This window comes from Pimephales promelas, chromosome 16, assembly GCF_988280905.1.
Source record: "Pimephales promelas chromosome 16, fPimPro1.hap1.1, whole genome shotgun sequence".
In the NCBI taxonomy this organism is placed as follows: domain Eukaryota; kingdom Metazoa; phylum Chordata; class Actinopteri; order Cypriniformes; family Leuciscidae; genus Pimephales; species Pimephales promelas.
The window spans coordinates 26,339,090-26,361,126 of NC_142784.1; the positions used below are offsets into that span (position 1 = coordinate 26,339,090).

General features: G+C 35.6%; 1 protein-coding gene across 2 annotated transcripts in view; it reads left to right on the plus strand.

Annotated features, from left to right (window-relative positions):
* caln1 (calneuron 1) overlaps positions 1 to 22,037 on the plus strand; it is a 48,108-nt gene that overhangs the window by 14,006 nt on the left and 12,065 nt on the right. For both annotated transcript variants that reach the window (XM_039670399.2, XM_039670398.2), the window contains exon 4: positions 2,853 to 2,965. In XM_039670399.2, coding sequence (XP_039526333.1) covers positions 2,853 to 2,965 — 113 coding nt within the window. The remainder of the gene's footprint in view (positions 1 to 2,852; positions 2,966 to 22,037) is intronic.

The following is a 22,037-nucleotide window of genomic DNA, read 5'->3' on the forward strand; positions in this document are numbered from 1 at the left end:
TTGTAGACTTCCATCAAGATGACATATTTCCAGGCCTACTGTGCTACAACTGAGTGGTTTCTAGACACATGCACTATAGAAGAGATGTGCCTGCCTTTTTACTGCAGTCCAGATATGGCTCTTATGTAAAATGTATCATGCATCATGAAAAGTAGAATTAGGCTGTTAGACTATTGAGTGGATGTCTTGTATCAGACAAGATTGGGCAAATATTCCACTGTTATAAATATTCCTCATCTCCCAAATGATTAAAAAGTTTAATTAAAAGGAAATGTGATGTGACATAGTGGTAAACATGTCTCTGTCCCAACTTTTTTGGGGTGTGTTGCAGCGTTCAAAATCAAAATTAGTTCATATTTACGAAATACAATTATGTTGGTCAGTGAAAACATTGGAAAACGTTTCTTTGTACTTTTGTCAGTTAAAAAAAGACGAAAATATATAAAATATAAAAAATATTTTAAAAATATTAACAAATAACATTTTACAAAATGTCCCAACTTTTTCTGATTTGGGGTAGTATATTTATATATATGTGTGTGTTTTCAGATCTGATAATGACATTGAGTTGGACTGGAGCATCCATGTGTATGTGATGCTCTGATTGTAACTCATAGTCATACAGATTTAGCAATATTCTACAATCAATTGTGAATCTGTTAGTTGTCAATGTGCTTATTTTACTGGGTTTGTATTCTCAAAGCAATTTCAGTTTCATCTCCTCTAAGCCAGCAGAACTAATTTACAGGCTTTTTGGCCTGACATCTTATGCGTATCTCTTGAGGAGTTTAAGTGGAAATGAATGAATAAAGCAGTAATATTTTCCTACTTCATTAGCATTTGGTCATGCAAAAAATTTAACTGGACAGTTCCTTTGATTTCAGGCTGGTCACTTTAGATTAAGGACCCTACATACATATTTTTTATGTCAGAAAAATTCAGTTTTAATACAATTTTCATCATTTTTATAGTTTTATATTTTAATTTCTGTGAGTCAGGGTATTTGCCCAGTCATCTTTATCAGAAACATAAGGCTATTTCGCCCCCAAAACCTTCCGAGAACAAGACTCTTCTACTGTGAACCATGAATCGTAATATTAAAACAGAATAAACCTGAGCTAAACATCAGTGACAGATATGGTTTTTGAAAGATTGTTGATTAAAATAAAATGCATGTGCTCTTGGTTATGAGTATGTCACAGTATAACAGGATTGAACAGAAAATGCAAAGACAAAAAAAAATCCAAAATTGCATAAAGTAGTCAATTTCAGTGAAAGCTAAATTAAGCTAAATTGCTTATTCCATATATAGTAGAAAATTAAACCAAAATGTATGTTTTATTTGAAATTATTTTCAAAGTCATTAAAAATATAACATTTTTGTTTAAATGCGACCCTACCTACAATCAAATAATGTGACTAAGTAGTAATGGTATCATCAGTAATATATGGAGTGATTGGTGATTTGCCAAAAAGAAGTGGAATTGTTGTCAGTGTTAATTGATACACTGTTGTCGGATGTCAAAGTATTTTACTATCCATTATTGTTTATTATGGTTTTAATCTTCTTTAGTATGCATACTGTAAAGGCTGCTTCTGAAGCTCATTAGATACTGTGATGGACTGTCATTTTACACATCTGTACATTCAAGCATGACACCTGGCCACTGAGCCAAGCTGCCTGACAGCAGATGGATTTTGCCAGCTGATATAATCAGATGAGCAGCAGCGCTTGATGATTCACATTAATGTTCAGAGTTCAGCTGAGGTTTGTCAGACTGAGTCATCTTCAGGAGTGCTACATTGTCCGAGGAAGCCAATAAGTAGTTTTGCAAGCATAGGCCACGCTCACTCACTGAAAATACATTATGTTTGTTCATTTATAGACGGATTGATCATAACAGATGATGTGTTTGTTAATGGGTTTAAATCTGGTGTGTTATATATTTGCTCTGTCATAATAATTACCCTGAATATAGAATGTTAGAGTTAAAAGCCATGAACCAAGACAATCAGCTACTGTATGAGGTGAATCACAACACTACAGTACACAATAACTTTGAGTTGAAACTAAACATATATTTTTTTCTTTTTTTTTACTGCAAAATATGCAAATATATACAAACAATTACAGCATTCGCAGTTCTTCATGGGAGTGGGCGGAGCTAACAAGATCTTTTGCTGCGTGTGTCGCTTTATTTCGACTCTGCTTAATGTAATTTTCTGTAGAGCATCATGGGTAATGTAGTTTTTCATCAGTAATTCTGCTGTCTAGCACGATTATTTTAAAAAGAAGCTTTAGCAGAAGCAAATACAATGGATTAACAACCTCGTAGCTCTCAGTAGGTCTGTCTTTAAAGGTTTATACTATTAAAAATAAATGTCATGGAGGTAATTTTTTACTTCCATCGTGGTGAAGTGCTGAGTCCTGCAAAGTGATGAGTCCCAGCTTAGGACCCCAGTATAGTATGCCTAATCTAAAGCTGCTCTCGTGATTCTTAATGTAATCAATCAAACTTTAATTCATGTAATAATCTTTTATTTTTATCCTGATTATGTAGTTAAAGTGAAAAAATAGCATTTTAGGTATGTTTTGTGACTTTGTTATTAATCAATAAGGTATAATTAAATATATATATATTAATTACAAGCATGTCATAGTTAATTCTTAAACAGAATTATGCTTGTATCATATTTGTTATTTACAAAGTTAAATATAAGAAAGTCATATAAAAGTCATATAAGTTTTTACAAAATTACAATAGTATAATAAAAGTAAAAACATTAAAAGTACCATTTAGTTCATAGTTAGGGATTTGTGTGCAGAATTCTGACTTTAATGTGTTTTACAGGTGATGGACAGGTGGACTTTGATGAGTTCATGACGATACTCGGACCTAAGCTCCTGTCTTCAGAAACACGGGAAGGCTTCCTTGGAAACACAATAGACAGCATATTCTGGCAGGTAAGAAGCTGTGGAGGACAATTTACCGGTAGTTGTGCAGGACTAAGCTTCAAAGAGTCTGAAAATTGCAATATTACATAAGACGTTTTATTTGTATGACACTTGTTATTCTGTCAGGCTGAATAACAAGAATGGGAGACATCACTGAGTGTCTGAATGGTGGGTTATGTAGGGGTGCATTGTGTGGATAATGTTGCATTAGTGAGATTTATGTGTTCAGGTTTGTATTCAGGATACAGGTTTGTAAAAATCTCATTCAGAGGTGAGTGATAGCAGTGTTTGGCATGGCCATGATCTGGCTGAGTTGATAGGAGTGGTTTAGGAGTGCTGTGAGATGAAGATGAAGCAGAGCCCACGCCAGCTCCACTTGGTTAAGACAAGTGCTTGTGACCTTGGCTGGCATCTCTGAGGAGTTTGACAGCTGAATGTTCACAGAGGCCAAGTCACTCACTCTTTGAATTATCAGGGCATTTTGTAATAGGCATTAACCCTAACCCTGACTTTTTAAAAGCTGTTATAAATGTCTGCGTGAAGATGCCAGGCATCTTTTGGGTATATTTTCAGAAACATTAAATAGCACTTCCATTGCGTCACAAGTTTGTCATTATACATAATATGATATTACCTATTAAAAATGCTTCTGATTTAGTGAGTTGGCATGATCGTATACACCACCCTTCAAAAGTTTGGCATCTGTACGATTTTTTTTTTTTCTGTAAGAAGTATTTTTTGCTCACCAAGGCTGCATTTATTTAATCATAACTATTTGTATAGTTAATTTTAATTTAATCTTTTTAAATGTAAATGTATTTATTCCTATTCCCGATGCAAAGCTGGATTTTCAGCATCGTAACTTCAGTCTTCATTGTCGCATGACTATTATGCTAGCTATGTATTTACTTAAATATAATTGCATATCTTAGAACATTAGTCAACTGATCAGAATCAAGCATGCAACAGCCTCAGAGTATAAATCTGAGATACTGTAAATAGCCACTTTGTTGGATCAAGGATACAGTTATTATAGGGATCAGTGTATGTAATATTTCTGTACTGACATTTTAGTTCTTTTAAAATACTTAAATACCAAAAGTAATTAAGTAAAATCAAAAGGAATCTAGCTATTTTCTTATTGTATATACAGTGCATGATTCCCTATTGGCCTGTTAACACATGCTCAGTGTGATGGAACCTTTCACTGCTGATTTAGGTGATAAATGTCCTTCTGTTGTTTGGTTTGATCTTGCAGTGTTATCTGTCTAAATTAATCTAGTCCCAAGAGTGGCTCATTCCCGCTGTGAGGGGAAAGAATCATTGAGACTCCCCATCCATCATCTGTGTGTGTGAAATAGTAGGAATCAACCTTCCTGTTATGAAGGACGTTTTCCCTGTTATATAGCCAATTCTGGTGAAAGAGAGTGACATCCTGAGTGACTTCACTATTCCTGGTGTATGTCACTAGAGGACGGGACAGTTGTCCCACAGCAGTGCTCCTCAAATGGTTTTTCTTTAGGACCAACATTTTACATTGGACATGCAGTGACTAACTATGGGAAGTGTTTTTTTATATATATTCTAGATAAACTACTGTTCAAAAGTTTGGGTTCTGTAAGATAAAAAAAAAAGGATTTAATACTTTTATTCAACAATGATGTTTTAAATTGATCAAAAGTGGACCTAGATATTTAAAATAGAAAAGATTTATATTTTAAATAAGTATTGTTCTTTTGAACTTTCTATTCATCAACAAATCCTGAAAAATGCTTTCCACAAAAATATTAAAGGGTTAGTTCACCCAAACATGAAAAATCTGTCATTACTTACCCTCATGTCATTTCAAACCCGTAAGACTTTCGTTCACCTTCAAAACACAAATGAAGATCTTTTTGATGAAATCTGAGAGCTTTCTGTCTCACAATTTACAGCTACACAACCACCACTTCAGCGCTTCAAAACATTCATAAAGAGATTGTCCATAGGCTGCAGACGTGCTCAGAATTAATGGTACCCCTTGTAAATATGATCAAAACTGGCTGTATAAAATCTGCATTGTTTATCTTTTTAATCTTTCATTAAAAAAAATGAATCTAACCTTAAATTGAAGTAAAAGAATTCAAAGTGGGGGGGCGGGGATCTCAATTATGAAATAAATGTTTTTTTTTATTTAGCCATCTTAGCTTTTCATGATGATTAGCTGCCTCCTGCCTGTTATTTGCTTTTCACATTGTACTTCCATTTGTTATTCACCCTTTTAGAACTGAGCTATAGTGCATTTTGGGGCCTTGACCCACTGGTTGAGATCCACTTCTGTAGGGATGATCTAAATATACTGTTCTGAGAATCCAGAGCTCTTCCTGCGGTTATTTTGGAGCATTCTGTTGCTGTCAGTGCTTTAATTATATTTTATGAATCATTCCCCAGACTTCATAGACGACTCTGCTCTAAAGTATTTATTTTCTGCCGCACTGCTGCGTCAGGCTTATTTCATCAATGCTACATCACTTCAGCGTTCTCGTGCACTCAGTGGCTTTCCAGTCAAACCTGGGTTATACTTGTCTCTTTTTTAGCAGCTTAAAATAATATCGGTCCTACAGTAGCTTTTGTGCCTGAAGTACTTTATTTTATTGAATGGATTTTCATGTTTGTAATGTACTTTCTGATGTCCTTTCTATAGGGTATGAAATGTCAGTGTGTCTGTGAAAAGAGGTTCTTAAAAACATATATATGAAAAATATAAATATGTGTATACAGTACACAATAGATTTCATTTTATAGTATACATACATACACACACAGAAAGTTACAACTTTTTCATTCTCTATTGCACAGTGAGGATATTCTGAAGATCAGGTCGCCGTTGTAAATGAGAATTTGTTCTCAATCGGCCTACCTGGTAAAATAAAGGTTAAATAAAAAATAAAATAAAATAAAAGACTCTTTTTACAATTTCCTCATGGCCATTTCAGGCCACAGCAAAAAGCATCTAAAAAGGGAAAATGGAATTAATCGATATGACTATTATTAAACTGATTGAGAGAGTAGCAAAAACATTTGGAGAGTAAAAGAGAAACACTTTTGTAGTAAGCGCCTACATGCTGCCCTTCATCCAAATGTCCAACGTGTCCATCCAAATGTTGCAATTTGCATTTGACAGGAATAGTTCATCTAAAAATGGAGATTTTGTGTTCATTTACTCACCCGCAAAGCTTCTGTTCAATGTTTACACTTTTGGCTGAGAGTGAGATAAACCCATGTATGGCATACTAATAATAGCCAATGAACAATTAACGTTAAGAAACGTTCATAAAATATATTTTTATTTTTAACTTTAAAAATCTAACATACTGTAGGGCTACTTCACCTTTAAAGCCAAACCCCCTCTGTTTTTATGTTCTCTGTACCTCTCTTTTCGACGGCATAAGAAACTTTTGCTTTGGAAGCATGAATGCAGACTCTGCTGTGTGACACAGCTTGAAGCCTCAGAAGTTGAGGACATCTAACGGGACGAGAGGCTAAACTCAAAGCCGTTATTATTCCCCACAGATCTGAGAGGATGAAACTGATATTCACTCAGGGTTCTCCTATAAACCGGCACACATAAAAGTCCAAAATGTTCAAATCAAGCCCAGATTAGCGAATTAATGCCCATGTCTGGCTTTTAATTACCACCGTGTGTCAGATTTGTTAATCTGCCTCGGGGCGGGAGACCACACTGCGTCTTGCTAATGAGACGAGGATTTTGTTTAAGATATGCCGAAGGATAATGACGGATCGACGTCGTGAGCACTCAATGAGAAATGATGAGAAAATTAGAAGCATGAAAAAATCTGTTCAAATCATAAATACACAATTGCTCAGTGTGTCACAACTAATGTCCCGTCTCAAAGACTGAGGCGTTCAATTCCCGTTGACGGCACTCCAACTGCAATCTTCAAAGTCGATCATCTTATACTGTATCTAGGGCTGTCGAAAATGCTGTTAACTGTAAGCTGAATAAAATTAAAATAAATTAAAACTATACTCTAACTTTTTTTTGACGATTCAGTGATTTGGTCATGTCTGAATTATTTAGATTTAAATATACAAGTGCTTGACAGCCCTACTTATATGATTATATCATATAATAATATTATTTGTATATTCTTTTGTATTCTTCTTTTATTATTAATATGAATATTTTAAATGTATTTGATATTTTATTTTATTTATTCTTTTCCTGAACTGCGAGACAAAATTTATTCACAATATATAATGCTTTATTATCAAATGCAGAGAACACAAATTAAATGCAAATGCAGAAATCTGAGCGGATGAAAGGTCTTTGAGTGCTTTTGGGAAGCATAAACAATTTTTTTTAGGCCAAGCGTCCACATTGAATTATGCCCGTTTTATTATTGCTATAATAATCAGAAAATGTAAATAATCGTATTGTTTATGCATGAGGTGCTTTCTGAACCCTAATCTATTCTGAAATATTAAAATAAATGATCTATAGCTGTAACCGCAGACTATTTGATTTAGTAGACGACATGATTTGTAAATGAAAGGAAAAAAGGGATTTCACATAAGAAAAATAGCTTATTATAGAGCCATTGTTTTCCATCAGTCTTTCGTCAGAAGCAGAGTATGCATTTGATTTAGATTTGTTGATCCTATTAAACATTAAGGAGATTTATCTTGCTCAATATTTGTGTGTTAGATTTCGGCAACAGCTTTGAAAAGCAGTCTAGACAGGACCAGTTGGTTGCTGGCATTCAGAGCTTTTCAAAGTCAAGTAGGGAATCAGTGATGAATGACACAAAGTTGCAAAAACTGTTGAAATCTTCATTCTATATTGTTATCTACTTTCACATTATGAGACTCTTAAAGGAGTAGTTCACTTTTAAAAAAAACTTTTCCTGATAAATTACTCACCCCCGCCCCATGTCATCCAAGATATCCATGGCATTCTTTCTTCAGTCGAAAAGACATTAAGGTTTTTGATGAAAACATTCCAGGATTTTTCTCCATATAATGGACTTCATTGGGAACCAAACGGTTCAAGGTCCAAATGAGAGTTTCAGTGCAAACGGCAAACTGTTCAAAGGGCTTTAAACGATTCCAGACGATGAATAAGGGTCTTATCAAGCGAAACGATCGCTCATTTAAAAAAAAAAATGACGTTGGATAAGCTCAAATGGTCGCCTTGCTCTGTTTTGTGATGCATGTTCGTGACTCTCCTGTTCGAACTCGTTCCTTTTTTCGTGTCATTTGGTTCATTCAACGAGCGAAATGAACAAATTGACTCGGGAAAATATTTGTTCATTTTGATGGACAAATCGAGTCTTTAAATGAATCGAATGTGAAGTTATTCGCTGTCAAAGTGACGCCAAAATGAATGGGAGTCAATGGAATGCTAACAGCAGGTGAAGGCTTGTTAGCCAATGGCGGCCCCGGGGAGACTTCAGTTTCCGGCTGGTGGATTACCCCCTTGGCGATTTCTGAGAGCTTTTGAAAGTGGATCGGACACATAGCCAATCAGTAGTAAGGGACGTGTCCTCATGATGGGGGAAGAGAGAGAGTGACCAAGAGGGAGATTTGAAGAAAGACTGTAGAAAGAGAGATGGCTGAGAGACATTACAAAAGAGAAAAGCTCAAAGGAATATCACTGGAAAAAGAAATGTTATGATCATAGCATTCACATTAATATTAGAAAAGCTTTGCAGAGCTAGAGAGACTGAATGCCTGAAAACAGATGCAGAGGTTGCGTTGTTTCTGCTCCATACTTAAGTAACATGGGTTTTCCCTTAACAAACAGTAACATTATTTGGGGCAGTCATGGCCGGATGGTTAGAGCGTCAGACTTGTGAAACAAAGGTTGTGGGTTCGATTCTCAATAACAAAAAGTGCTCTTTTCCATCCTCAATACCCAAGACTGAGGTGCCCTTGAACAATGCACCTAATCAGCATTCACTCCCTGTGTGTGTGTGTGTGTGTGTCTCCACGGTTTGCAGTGTGTGTTCACATACTCGCTGCTCCTAATATGTGTGCACTAATTTGAATGGGTTAAATGCAGAGGACATATAGTTAGTATTATACCATGCTTGGCCTTCACTGTCACTTTATTTTTTGCTGTTCAGTGCATGAACTTATACATGAGATTGTCGTGTAGGTGGAATGAATTATGAAAACCTGTGGAATAAAGTATGAGAGGAGATGCAGCAGGTGGTAGGCGATTACAGTCACCATTTTTAACTCGAGACTTATGACACACTTACCTTTCAGTCACAACTAATTGACTGAATGTGCTCGCCTTAGTGTAATGTGCCTGTGTTTATTACGGACAGCTATTATCACAAATGATTATGAAATGCCGAAATGTTGGATATCAATATCCTCAAATGAGTCCTGCCGTATGAGTGCCATTTCATGTGCGCTTGGTTTATTGGCGAATGTTATAAACCTGTCTGTCATGTTACCATGGTTTCGGTTGAGTGGGAAAGGTTGTCCTTGAAGGAATGTGATAAATATAAGAGTTTCCAGGCTTGAGTAAGGCTGAGATGACTATCGGCTCTAAAGGCTGTTTCTTCACCTCACTGATGTGACATGACGTCAGAAGATGCATTGTGGTGCTTTCAAAAGTGCGATCTGGGAGGATAGGTGGGATTTCTTCACTATCAGTGTTACATTTCTCACTCAGGCAACCTTTTGTAGACACTTTTGGAGTTTTATGTCACATTTAAAGTTGGCATGAAACAAGTTGCGATTGTCTTTTCGGCCCTATCCGTGTGACACAAATAGCTCCTCGAACAAGAAATAATGTAGGGCTGGACTTGATTTTCTTCATTGGGAAATGATTGGATCGTTGGCTGGTTTGCCATTGGTTGATCTTATATGAGTGACAGGTTCTCCCGCCCTCGCGCCATTGAATGCATCATCAGAGAAGAGATGTCAGTGTAAGTTATTTTGATTAGAGATTACAAAGGCATTTGAATTTTTACAAAATAATAATATGCGCAGATAGGTCCTTTATAATACATACAGCAATATTCCATAACATTTTTTTTTAAATTTTGATTTCATGATGTCTTTAACCCTTACAGGCTCCCTGAAACCAAAATTTAAGTTTTTTAGCTTTCAGTATGAAAATGTAAGCCTTAAGGTTATGAATACGCTGGTGTGTTCCAAAACAATGACAAAATTTGCATTTAGGAGATATAACCATTCAAAACTTAGTCTCTCACTTCTGCTAAAATGGATCATGGATTTTTATGACATCACCACTGACTTCAAAATCTCATCACCTCTTCTGTCCAATCAAATGCTTTCTAGAATCTAAAGTGCCCTGCCCCCTATAAATACGATCTGGCCAAAGCGATCGGCGTTGACACGTCACAGAGAAATATGTGTGTGTCCGGTTGCTCAAACGCTCAAGTGTTATTCCGTTTTCCAACTGTATGTTAAGAATGAAATGGCTAGAATGTATTATTTATTATTAATTATTTATTATTTATTCGCACTTCTACTATTGAATCCAATTCACAAATGTTTCTCCAGTCATTATTACATATTACGAATACGAATGGATTTCCACCTGTTGCGATAATATAAAAGTCTCCTGATATTTGGGTAACAATTACAGAAGAATATAATAAATAATTTGTTACCTTTTGGAGCCTTTTGGTAGGGTTCAGTTTGAGCAGATGTTTTATACCATCATCATTGTCCTTCACTGAGTTCATTTCCCAGTACATTCAGCATCTGTTTGCGATATCAAACACATTCTTAATTTTCAACATCTTCAAAAATCAATATTTGGATTTGATAGCTTCTTCGCTAGATCCACCATCAAGTGACAGTGACACTAATATTTGTTTGCGATCAGTACTTGCTCTGTAGTAAATAGCTGAGCCATTTGAAGGTTTGCTGGTGATACTTCCTATTCTTTTGTTTTCTGCGGTAACTTTGTGTGTCACTTATTCATTGTGTTTAAGACATTGCCACCTGGAATAAAGGTTAATTGCACTTATGAAACATTATATATATAATTAATTGATTGAGGAATACTAAAAGGGTTGAAATTAATGAGGAGTGAATGACGTCAGGGTCACTAAAGACCCAAGGTACAGAATGCCATTGTATTATATAGCACAATATCGAACTAAATGGCATCTGCAAATGATACCATATACAGTATGTACATTTGGGGCCTAATATACTATACAGTAATGATTAAGACAATTTCCATAAATCTTTTAAATGAATATATTAAATTTGATGGCAGCTACTGTACTTGTTCCTATTTAGTGCATTTTGCTTCTCTTGTCCCATCTAAAAATGCTGATCTTTTTGTACTGGAGTTGGAAGCGTGTGAACTTTAATTTGCAAATGTAATTGTTTCATACTCCTCTTGTAAAATGAATGTCTCAGGCCATCAGTTGCAGTCGAGCACAACACTTCTGCAACACTCTGCTCATAAAAATGTCCTATTGACCTGCTGTTCTGCTGCTTCATTATAACTCCAGAGATTTCTGACCCTTTAAATGTTTTTCATAAAAGAACACCCTTTAATTTTTCGTGATTTTTTTTCTAATGTGTGTTAACTCTTTGTTTTAGTTTCAGGTTTTGTTTTAGTTTTAGTTTTTGTTTTTAGTTATTTGTTCCCTTGACCAATGGAAGGAAATGAATAATGCACAAAGCACATTGATTTGTTTAGTGATTGGAGAATTCTTCTGGGTGTTTTAAGCCCAATCTTTTCACTGCAGGCTACAGGAAATAGGTATTCGTTAGAACTTTATTATGATGAATTAGTTTCAAGACAGTAATTGTAAATGTAAAGTATTCAATGGGGTATATAGCAGATTTTCAAGGAATATGCTCCATCTGAGCCACTTAAACCTTCTTCATTAAAGCTTAATGATTTACCCTGTGTCATGAAAATTAATAAGGTGCCTAATAGTCATTGTGAGAGTTAGGTTACAAGAGGCTGTCGACTTGAAGTTAAACAGAATTCAAATACAGATTTATTTATTTAATTATTTGTTTCTACTGTTAACCTTTCATAATGATATCACTTCCTGGAGGATGATTAAATTGATGATTTTGTTAGTTAACTGAATTTTAGAAAAGACTGGCACAATTCAAAGTATTATTGAGGACACTGGAAAAACCCTTGAATTACTAAAATTAAAAAGTATATTCCCAAGAGAGTATTTAGTTTGAAATATTTGATAAGAGCTGAGATTCCCAAAACATTTTCTGATAGACATTCTCTCTGAGCTAAAATATTTATTCGAAGTTTCCCCTGAGATTTCTTGGCTTATATTTAAATAATTTATCAGTGTATTTGCATGTTCATCTTCTCTGATGCCAGTTATTGGTCACATGATGATATGCCGGTAAACAAATAAAATATTTTTCTGTTTTTATTTGGATTGTTTAAATATTAAAGTATTTATTTTAATTTAGCATTTTTATGATTTAATTAATTATTAGCTTTTCGTTCACAAAAGTCTGGGAAACCCTTGTTTAGAGAAAGGAAAATGTACATACTATATTTAAAATATTTAAAAATATATATTTTGTCATTGCCAGTGCATGACACACGGCAAAAATTACATTCACTTAAACCAAAGTTTTGAAATGATTCAAAATTGCTATGTTTTCCTATTTTTACTTAATTGTGTTATTGTGATAAGAAAACTAACTAATGACATTTCCAACTTTTTCCAACAATTTCCAAAAGTGTGATTTATCTTATTTATAAAATTCATATGAGAAGGGATTAAAAATGGACTCCTTACCAGAAATGACCTTTCTGTAGTTTCATGTGTTATCTTATAGCTGCAGTCCATAGCTTTTTTGGGGTTAAAAATGATCCAAAATACATATTTAAGAAAACAAATTTATAATTCCGCGAATGACTGCAATTGCAGATTTCGAACAGAGATGGCGACAAAGAGGACAAACTGAAGACTGCAGCTTTAAGGTGAACCAGAGAAGGTGTGTTGTTGGATTTTGTTAAACATCAACAATGCTTTGCCACATGCGTGCCGTTACACTGGTTAAAACAGCTGATTTCTTTGGTTTTAAACATTGTTGCAAACATTTGGTATAATGTAAGCACACAAGTCAACAAAAGTGGCTTTAGTGGTTTTTGGATATTTTAATCTAAAAATCGTACATATTTTGCCTTTAAATGGAAAAGTTCTTTGTGTTTCTGTATGGCTGTAGCTCTCAGCCCTCATTCAGACCCATACTTGGCTGTTAAGCGCTGACTTTGATAACAGTTAAGTGTAGCTTACAGAAAGACTGAGTTTGACCCCGCCATCAAGTTAAAGAAAAGAAAAAAAGATTACCATAGTCTGAGTGCTGCATTATACACTACAAAATACTTAGAGATAACTGCCTCTTGTACTATATTTGCTTTTGGCAAACTAAACAAACCCTTAAAAGGTCCGTTCCACCGGTGAATCGCTATGAACAAAGGCAGCAAACTCAAAGATGGAGCTTTTATACCTTCATGATGCTCAACATCATCTTCTTGTTGTGACAGTCTTTAGGAACAACATAAGCGGTGACAGTAAAGCAAGACAGTGTACCTACATCAAGATACTTATGGCGCCTCTTCCTCTATATTCTTGTGACTATATTATGTTTTTATTTAAAATGATATTTGCACATATTAGTAAACCATACAAAAGTTTTTGAGGTCAGTACGATTATAATATAAAAGAGCTGTTTACTATTTGAATATATTTTTAAATGTAATGTAAAAGCTGAATTTTCATCATCGTTACTCCAGTCTTCAGTGTCACATGATCCCTCAGAATAGCATTTCATTTAAACAATGTAAAAACCATTACTGTCTCTTTTGATCAATTTAATGTGTCCCTGCTGAATAAAAGCCTGTTCATACCGAGGACAATTACTATAATGATAACGATAAAGATATAGTCCTAAAAATCGTTTGAATAAAAGAATAGCAGTCCTCACCAAAACTATAATAAAAATGGAATATGGATATTGTTTTCAGAATGATTCTTTTCAGCTGATGAATGATGAAAACATTGACAGCCAATCAGAACCCACTGCTTTGAAGAGCTCAAGCATTTAAAGTGGCAGATGATAAAACTACAGCGTGGACTTAGAATAAACAGGAATATATCTTATGCTAGTATGGACACTTACATAGTAAACTATATTGTTGTTGTTCTTGGCATTAAAAGTATTCATTTTATCATAAAAACAATTCAACGTTTGGAACCTGTTTTATTTCAATAATATGACATTTTAAACAGGGTCCATTCTTTCTTGTTTCTTTAGTAATAATGCAGGTTTGCTCTGTAAGAGAATTGAGGTTATACAAGTTTGAAACATGACAATGGCCTCCAGTGACTCATGCGGCAAGACGTAAAATGGAAAGGTCTTAGGAATAATCTTGTGTCTAACGCACATATGAATGTAAAATGTCAGCTGTGACAAGCTTTTAGTCTTTCAGCTCTGCATGAGATGATGTAATGTATGCTGCAATATATAAAAAAACTGTCATTTGCATAATTTCGGAAGGGCTGATTATAGAAAAAAGGGGCATTGAAAGTGGAGTGAATGGTTCTATTCTTCTTTCTCAATGGTGTCAGATGAGGAGAAGTGACCTGGAATCAAAGCCAGCATCTTGCACACCGAGTCCGAAATTCACGTCCGAAATTTTCGCACGTTAAAAAATACATTCGACCTCACGTGATGTCAATGACGGTTGCACACTGGCTCCGAAACCTTCGTCCGTCATAAAAAAAATCCAATCGGGTTCGATTTTCTGCATTTTTCGCATGCGTAGCAAGCAGTTTGAATGGTGTTTGCAAGGTGTTTTGATCATTCAGAACCAACGTATCACGAATACGGAAAAAACGCATACGAAAATTTCGGACTTAGTGTGTATTGGCCTTAAGAACTTTCACGCTTGCATACTGCCACCGAAACTTTCGTTTGTCATAAAAAACATCATATTGGGTTTGATTTTCTGCGTTTTTCGCATCCGTAGCAAGCAGTTTGAATAGTGTTTGAATGGTGTTTTGACAATTCAGAGCCACCGAATCACGAATACGAAAAAACGCATACAAAAATTTCGGACTCAGTGTGCAATGGCCTTAAGAACAAAGTAACATCCCAGGAAATATATGATGTTACTATGTAACAGTTTTGTTTGGCTCAATCCATGATGCTTTATTGAGGATTGTGTGATGGGCTTGTCATAGTGCTTTGTGTGTTGGAAAATTGACAACCGCCATTGTTCATTTGTCTTTCTCTGGAAGCCTAAGAAGGAAGAGATAAGGAATAATCCATGCTACATTGTTTTAAAGAGATAGTTCACCTAAATATTAATTTTGTCAACATTCATTCAAATCAATGTTCCAAACCTGTATGACTTCTGAAACACAAAAATTGATAAAGCTGCTTTTTTCTATTCAGTGAAAATGAATGAGCACATTCAAAACTAGTGACTAAGACTGAAAATTCCTGTCTGATTTTTACATAAAGCTATTTAAAAAATTGGAATAAAGTGTTACAAGCCTTATTGACTACTTTTATGGATCTTTTTTGGATCAAAATATCCCCAGTCCCCGTTCATTTTCTCTATGGAAAAGAGCAGCACAGAAACCTGACAAGAATTTCTGACAAGTAGGTTCATATTTCAGGGCTGTTAAATGGTACCAGGCAGTTTTCTTTCTTTTTTTCTTTAATGCATTAATTCACCTCAGAAAAGTCTGATTAGTCGTACGGTCTGATGCTAAATGTCATATTGAATATCCGAATAAAACAAACTCCAAATCAATAGAGGCTTTCCTTGCTTCATTATCTTCCTCACTCACAGTCTCTCTCTTTCTTTGTTTCTGTGGTGCACTTTTGCTCGCCTAATTGTTTTTATTTAAAATACGTCCACGTCACCTCTTCAGTATTTTCTTTTTCATTCCTTCGCTCTCTGAAATAGAGGCAAGTGTTGAGAATGGGCTGAGAGCTTTTCCTTCTGCAATCAGCAAACCTCTCCTACCTCTGCCTGTTTCCACAACCCCAGTGCGGCAGCTGTCACTCACATACACAGAGAAAATTACAGCACTGCACCTCTTACACACACAATCAGGTACGCACAAACACAGACCGACACACTGCCTTCCCCAGCAGGACAGAGTGCATGGCGGAAATAATCACAATTTTGATTGGTTATTTTTAGATACAATTATCTCCTTAAGTTGGAGAATGTTCTCATTTGAACATTTCAGTATTCTCTACAAGCTTAACAAAGCCTGGGCATGTTGAGTGCTGGGAAGAGTGAGCCAGAGAAGTAGGAGAATTTTTCGTAAACATGGAGCGTAATTTATCAGATTGAGTGATTTCATTACCAATGTATGAATGATGTTCCAGTACATTTGTGATAATCTGGTCCAGAGTTTTTGATATTCATTAACTCTTTCCACTCCTATTGGCGAAAATTTCCGGCATTTATATGAGAACGCATCCCTACCATTGACGGAAATTTCCTGCTTTACCGTGTTTTCACTGTTAAACAGTAGGGGCGCTATTTCACGTCTCCTGAAAGAGTACATGATCTCCTTGTCAAAACACAGGCGAAGAAGAAGCAGAAACAAGTGATAGCAATTAGCAAATGTACGCATGTGCATATTTAAAATAACGCGATCATCAACATTAAGTTGCATATAAATCAAAACTGCCTAATGTAACTGAATGAAATGTCGACCCAGGACGAGCTATAAGACTGTACACGCTTCGGGGATGTTGAGGGGTTCGACTTTGAGAACAATGATCACAACATAGGTGAAATAGATCAATCCAATCTGGATGTAGTGCCAAAAATGTACTACCGTTCAATAGTTTAAAAACAAAACAAATTAGTTATTCTATTAAACAAAGTTGCATTAAAATGGTAACTGTAAAGACATTATAAATGTTACAAAATATTGATTTCAAATTAATGCTGTTTGTTGAAAATTTCTATTCATCAAAGAATCCTGAAAAAACCTATCATGGTTTCTTCAAAATTTTATGCAGCACAACTGTTTTCAACATAATAATATTGGCTAATGATAAAATACATGAAAATAATAAGAAATGTTTCTTGAGCAGCATATCAGCATGATATCTGAACACAGGAATAACTTACATTTTAAATAAAGTAAAATGGTTGATATTGTTGATCAAATAGTGCCACTTGGTGAGCATGAAAGCATTTGAAATTACATAAGGGTGAGTAAATGATGAATTTTCATTGGTGGATGAAATATGTCATTCATGTCATGACAGAACCAAAGAATAAACAATACATAATCTAGCCCTGTTCAGGTTATTTAGTTTGTTTATCACATAGTTAATTCTTTTTGAAAAGCTGTTTATGCTGTTCGGGTGCACAAGAGGTGGACAGCCTGCGAGTGTATATAAATTTGAGCATTGTACTAGTAAAATGTATTGCCACAGGCAGCATGTAGCAGTGTGTGCATATTAAAGCAGTGTGTCAAAGGAACACCGGTGTTTCTGTGGAGCCCGTTTTAATTTCAGATATGGAAATGGGACGATTCCTGGCACTCTGACAAATGCTTCTCTGCTGCTGGAGAGACGTGCTGAGACCTGGATCCATTTGTAATTCTCCACTGAAAGATTCAGTTGGAAAACAAGAGAAGTGACAGTTGCGTGCTGTTTTCATCTGCTTACAGTGTTTGTTTCGTGTCTTTGACACTTTGTGGACTTTTCTGCCTGGTTTATTTAAATGCTGAGGACCTCATTATATGATAACCCTTATTTTTGATTGCAGTTTGTATTTTGAGCAGTTTGAGATCTTTTTTGAAACTCAATAAGAGACAAATATGTGTTGGAGTCTTAAAGTTCACCCATAAATGAAAATTCTGTCATTTAGCCTACTCACCTTCAAGTTGTTCCAAACCTGTATGAATTTCTTTCTTTTGCTGAACATAGAAGAATACATTTTGAAGAATGTAAATAACCAAACAGTTGATGGCAGCCATGGACTCCATTTAGGGTTTTTTCCATACCATGGAAGTCAGTGGCTACCGTCATCTGTTTGGTTATCATTTTTGTCAGTTCATTTTTTTGTGTCCCTATAAGCTCCTCAGTTTGCTCTGTATCTCATTGCTATCCAGTAGAAGCAATTATGATGTTAAAGAGATCTCATTTATGATTTTCCTTTTATGTAGGTTGCCATTTTAAAAGCCGTTCTATGGCTCATAACCACTCGAATAGTTGCACAGCACAAAGAAACAGCAGTTTCGAGCCATGATATGCCTTGTAAGTGGCTTTTGTGACAAAGCTTTTCTCCTTCATTATGGTCTCACTGACAGCAGACATAATGAAACTGAATGAGAAGATAATGATTCAATCACTTCATTGTATGGTTCTTGTGGGAGGCACTAATATGAACACTATAGAAACTTCCCACCTTCAGTATTTCTCGCCATTTCAGACAATAAAACCATAGAAAGGTCACAATCATATGCATTCTGGTCAGCACAGACTCATGGGGTAGCTGCAGAAGACTGGATATCTGACTGGGAAAAGGTCCGATGGCCAAGAAGAAAGCTAGAGGATATTCTAATCTTAAAACATTGATTATTACATCTTGAGACTTTAAATGTGAAGGTTTTGTCATCCTTTTGTCATTACTGACACAAACCATATGTCCAGTCAATTTCCGCACTGTATGCAACAGCAGATCCATCTTTTGGCTAAAGTAGGGATTCTGGGAGAGGTCTTGACAAATGGCTGAACAGTATTGTGGTGAGGGTTCCGCGAGGTCTGTAGCGGAAGAGAGAGAAAGGAGACGAGCGGAGGTAGGTCAAGTGCAAATGACGAACACCTGTGTCTTGTTGCAGTAATTGGCATCGAGAGACCGGATATAAGCCGCTGTGGAGTGCGAGACGAGAGAGAGAGAGAGGACTGAGGACTCGTACACCTGTCAGTCAGAGGAAAGAGTTATCTAATGTGGAAAGAGAGATACGAGACCGGTGCATTGCGTTCTCAAACTCATCCTGCTCGCCCCAAGTGTACACATCGAATGTGGTCACATCATTTTGCTGTCACCCTGCCTGGGGCTTGGTCAGTAACCATCCAACTGTCGAAAACAGGCTCAAAGTATTGGCGCTTCAGTTTTATTTGCACATGGTGTGTCTTTTAGTATACGAGGGCTTTTAGCTTTTGTATGTCAATAGGATGTGCTTAATAGAAAACTAAATAACCAAAGTGATCGCTCCTTTTTCATGGTCTGACTGCTGAGAGATCAATTCTGTTTGCCAAGCAGTTGTTGCAACAACAAGGATCTGATCTCTTTCACCCAATGCTAGTAAGGGAGAGTCAATTCGAACTGCATGGCAGATTTTAACGCTTTTGTATCTATGGCTTGAAAGTATCTGCTTTCAAGACTTGTTACATCAGATTAAACGGCCGCTCTGCTATAAATATAAGCTTCGCTTCCACCGAAATTACAATTTGTCTCAGGAACTTGTTTTTCTCCCCCAGACCTGTTGCTGTCTGCGTTTCCATCGCGTCTAAAGTACTGTGAAGATTAGGCAAATTAGTCCAGTGACGTAGGAATTTGAAATGGCGTTGACGTCTTGAAATTAGAGGTCGACCGATATGTTTTTTTTTCATGCCGATCTTTTGAAATCCGGGTCGGCCGATTAGAATATTTTGGCCGATATTTGGCTGATATTTGCTTGGTTTTTAACCTCTATTTGAAAGATAAAATGTAAAAGAAATGATAATTACTTGACATAGACAAACTTTCTCAACAAAAACATTTTATCCTCTCAAAAAATGTCCTGAAACATGTATTTTTGGTTTGTTTTGTTTGTTGATGGACAAAGACAAATGGACATAACCTAATTATCACAAAAAAGGAGAAAAAAACTTTAAATGATTTAATTTTTATATATAAGATTTATTATATTTTATTTAATTTAACTTCTAACAATAACGTATTGTTAGAAGTTAAATTAATGATATACTTGGAAATTGGCCGATGCCGATTATGTTTAAAAATGCCAAAAATCGGCCGATTAATCGGTCTACCTCTACTTGAAAAAAAATGCTACATGAACTCAACCAATCAGCAGTTTCCATAATGGTATAATGTTTTCCTACTGCTTAACACAAAAGAAAATTTTTGTCCATATAATGAAAGTCAATTGGATCCATATGTTGTTGTGGAACCCATTTACTTTCAAAGGACAAAAAAAATGTATTATGCAAAAAAAGTCAACCATGTAGTCATGTGCATTGATGCATTGAGTAACGCCCCTTGCCCATACCAAGAATGGTAAAGCTGAATTTTCTTTATTCCCGTCACCATGTCTTGAAGAAGAAGACAGCCATCATGTGACTTTCATGGAAAAGTGTGTGCGATGCCAGAGCTGAAACATTGACAGTCTCAGTGGGGCAGATAGAAACCAGGTTATAGGCTGGACATAAAGTGTACCGCTCTTTGATAAATCATCAAAAATTCTCTCTAGCTTAAGAACATGTTCGTCATAATATTTTACTGGAATTCCCTGAAGTGGGACTTGAGGATGTGTGGAAATTAAATGGCTGAGCAGTCAGACAAGGTCACTGTGCTGAGCTGAGTCCAAATGTAGATGGCTCTGGTACGGCTATAAAATAGAGCACAGAAAAATTTACAGACTTGTTTAATCTATATAGCCTATATGTGTGTGTGTGCATACTCTCACTGGTTACTTTATAATGTAGAACTGCTCGTTAACGCAAATATCTAATCAGCCAATCACATGGCATGCATACACATTGCCATATCCATTACCATCAGATCTCCATGCCAGTCTCTCTTTGAACTGTCATGACAGAATATATATATGAGAAATAAAATGATAATCAGTGACCGAGAATGATTTTAATGTTTTACTTTAATGTTATCAAAATCAGTAACTCCTTATTAAACCATCAAACAAGTCAAACATTAGCACACCATGGGATTGTCTTTCATCCAGATTTCTTAAATCTCTCTAGATGAATCATTTCTCCTCTCGCACGGTTCACACACCCTCGTTGGCTTTCTTTACAGAGAGGCTTCAGTATGTGGTGTTAGTGGAGCTGGAGCACAGGATCAATGACCACAGCTGTCAGTTTTCTGCAGCAGCAGGGGAGATTACATTAATGTGTTACTAATTGCTGCTAAATCGGCCTGATGTGTGGGGTGAACAGACTCTGTCGATACTCCTGCTCTGGGGACAACTCGATATAGGCAGACACTCTGTCCCACCACAGGACACACATTCATATCATACATTAGATAGTTTACAGCGGCTTGTGTATCTATCCATCTACCCATCCATCCATCCATCGTAAAAAATATCTGTGATTTTAACAGTAAAAGACTGTAAAAATGCTACAGTGCAAAACTGTTAATTGGTTAAGAGAAAGTTTCCGTACTTTATACGGTAAATACATGCAATATAATTTTACATTAAAATACCGTTAAATTTACAGTTTTTGAAAGTGAAAAAGAACAAAACGTTGTATAATTTACAGTGAAAAACCGTAAATTGACATTCCCACAATTCCCTGTGTGACACTTCACATTTGATGTATTTTTGTTGAAATAACTATAGTTCCTCATAGTTGTATTGTTTTTTTTTAAAATCAGTTATGTACATTAGGGTTTTATGTTACATTTAATGTTGTTAAACTAATGTTTATTGCATTTTTTAATTTCTTGTGTGTTACCATGATGGTGTTTAATGTTTGTGTGAATGACACTTTGCAGCTTCTATATATAAGTATTACTTAAATAAGTAATCACTTATGATGAGCTGTGATTGCTCAAGTAACTCTCATCACTGTTGTGATGATGATTGATGATTGTCAGTGTATTACAATGTTCTAAAACAGATATCAAGAAGTTGGTAAATCAACATTTTATCAGAAAATAAAATAGGGTTTATTACTGTAAATTTTAAATTAAGTCTGTAAAACCATTAACGTTCCTACCGTATTTTTAACGGTAAAGTTCTGGCAACCACAGCTGCCGTTTTTTTACCGTAAAATTTACGGTTTATTT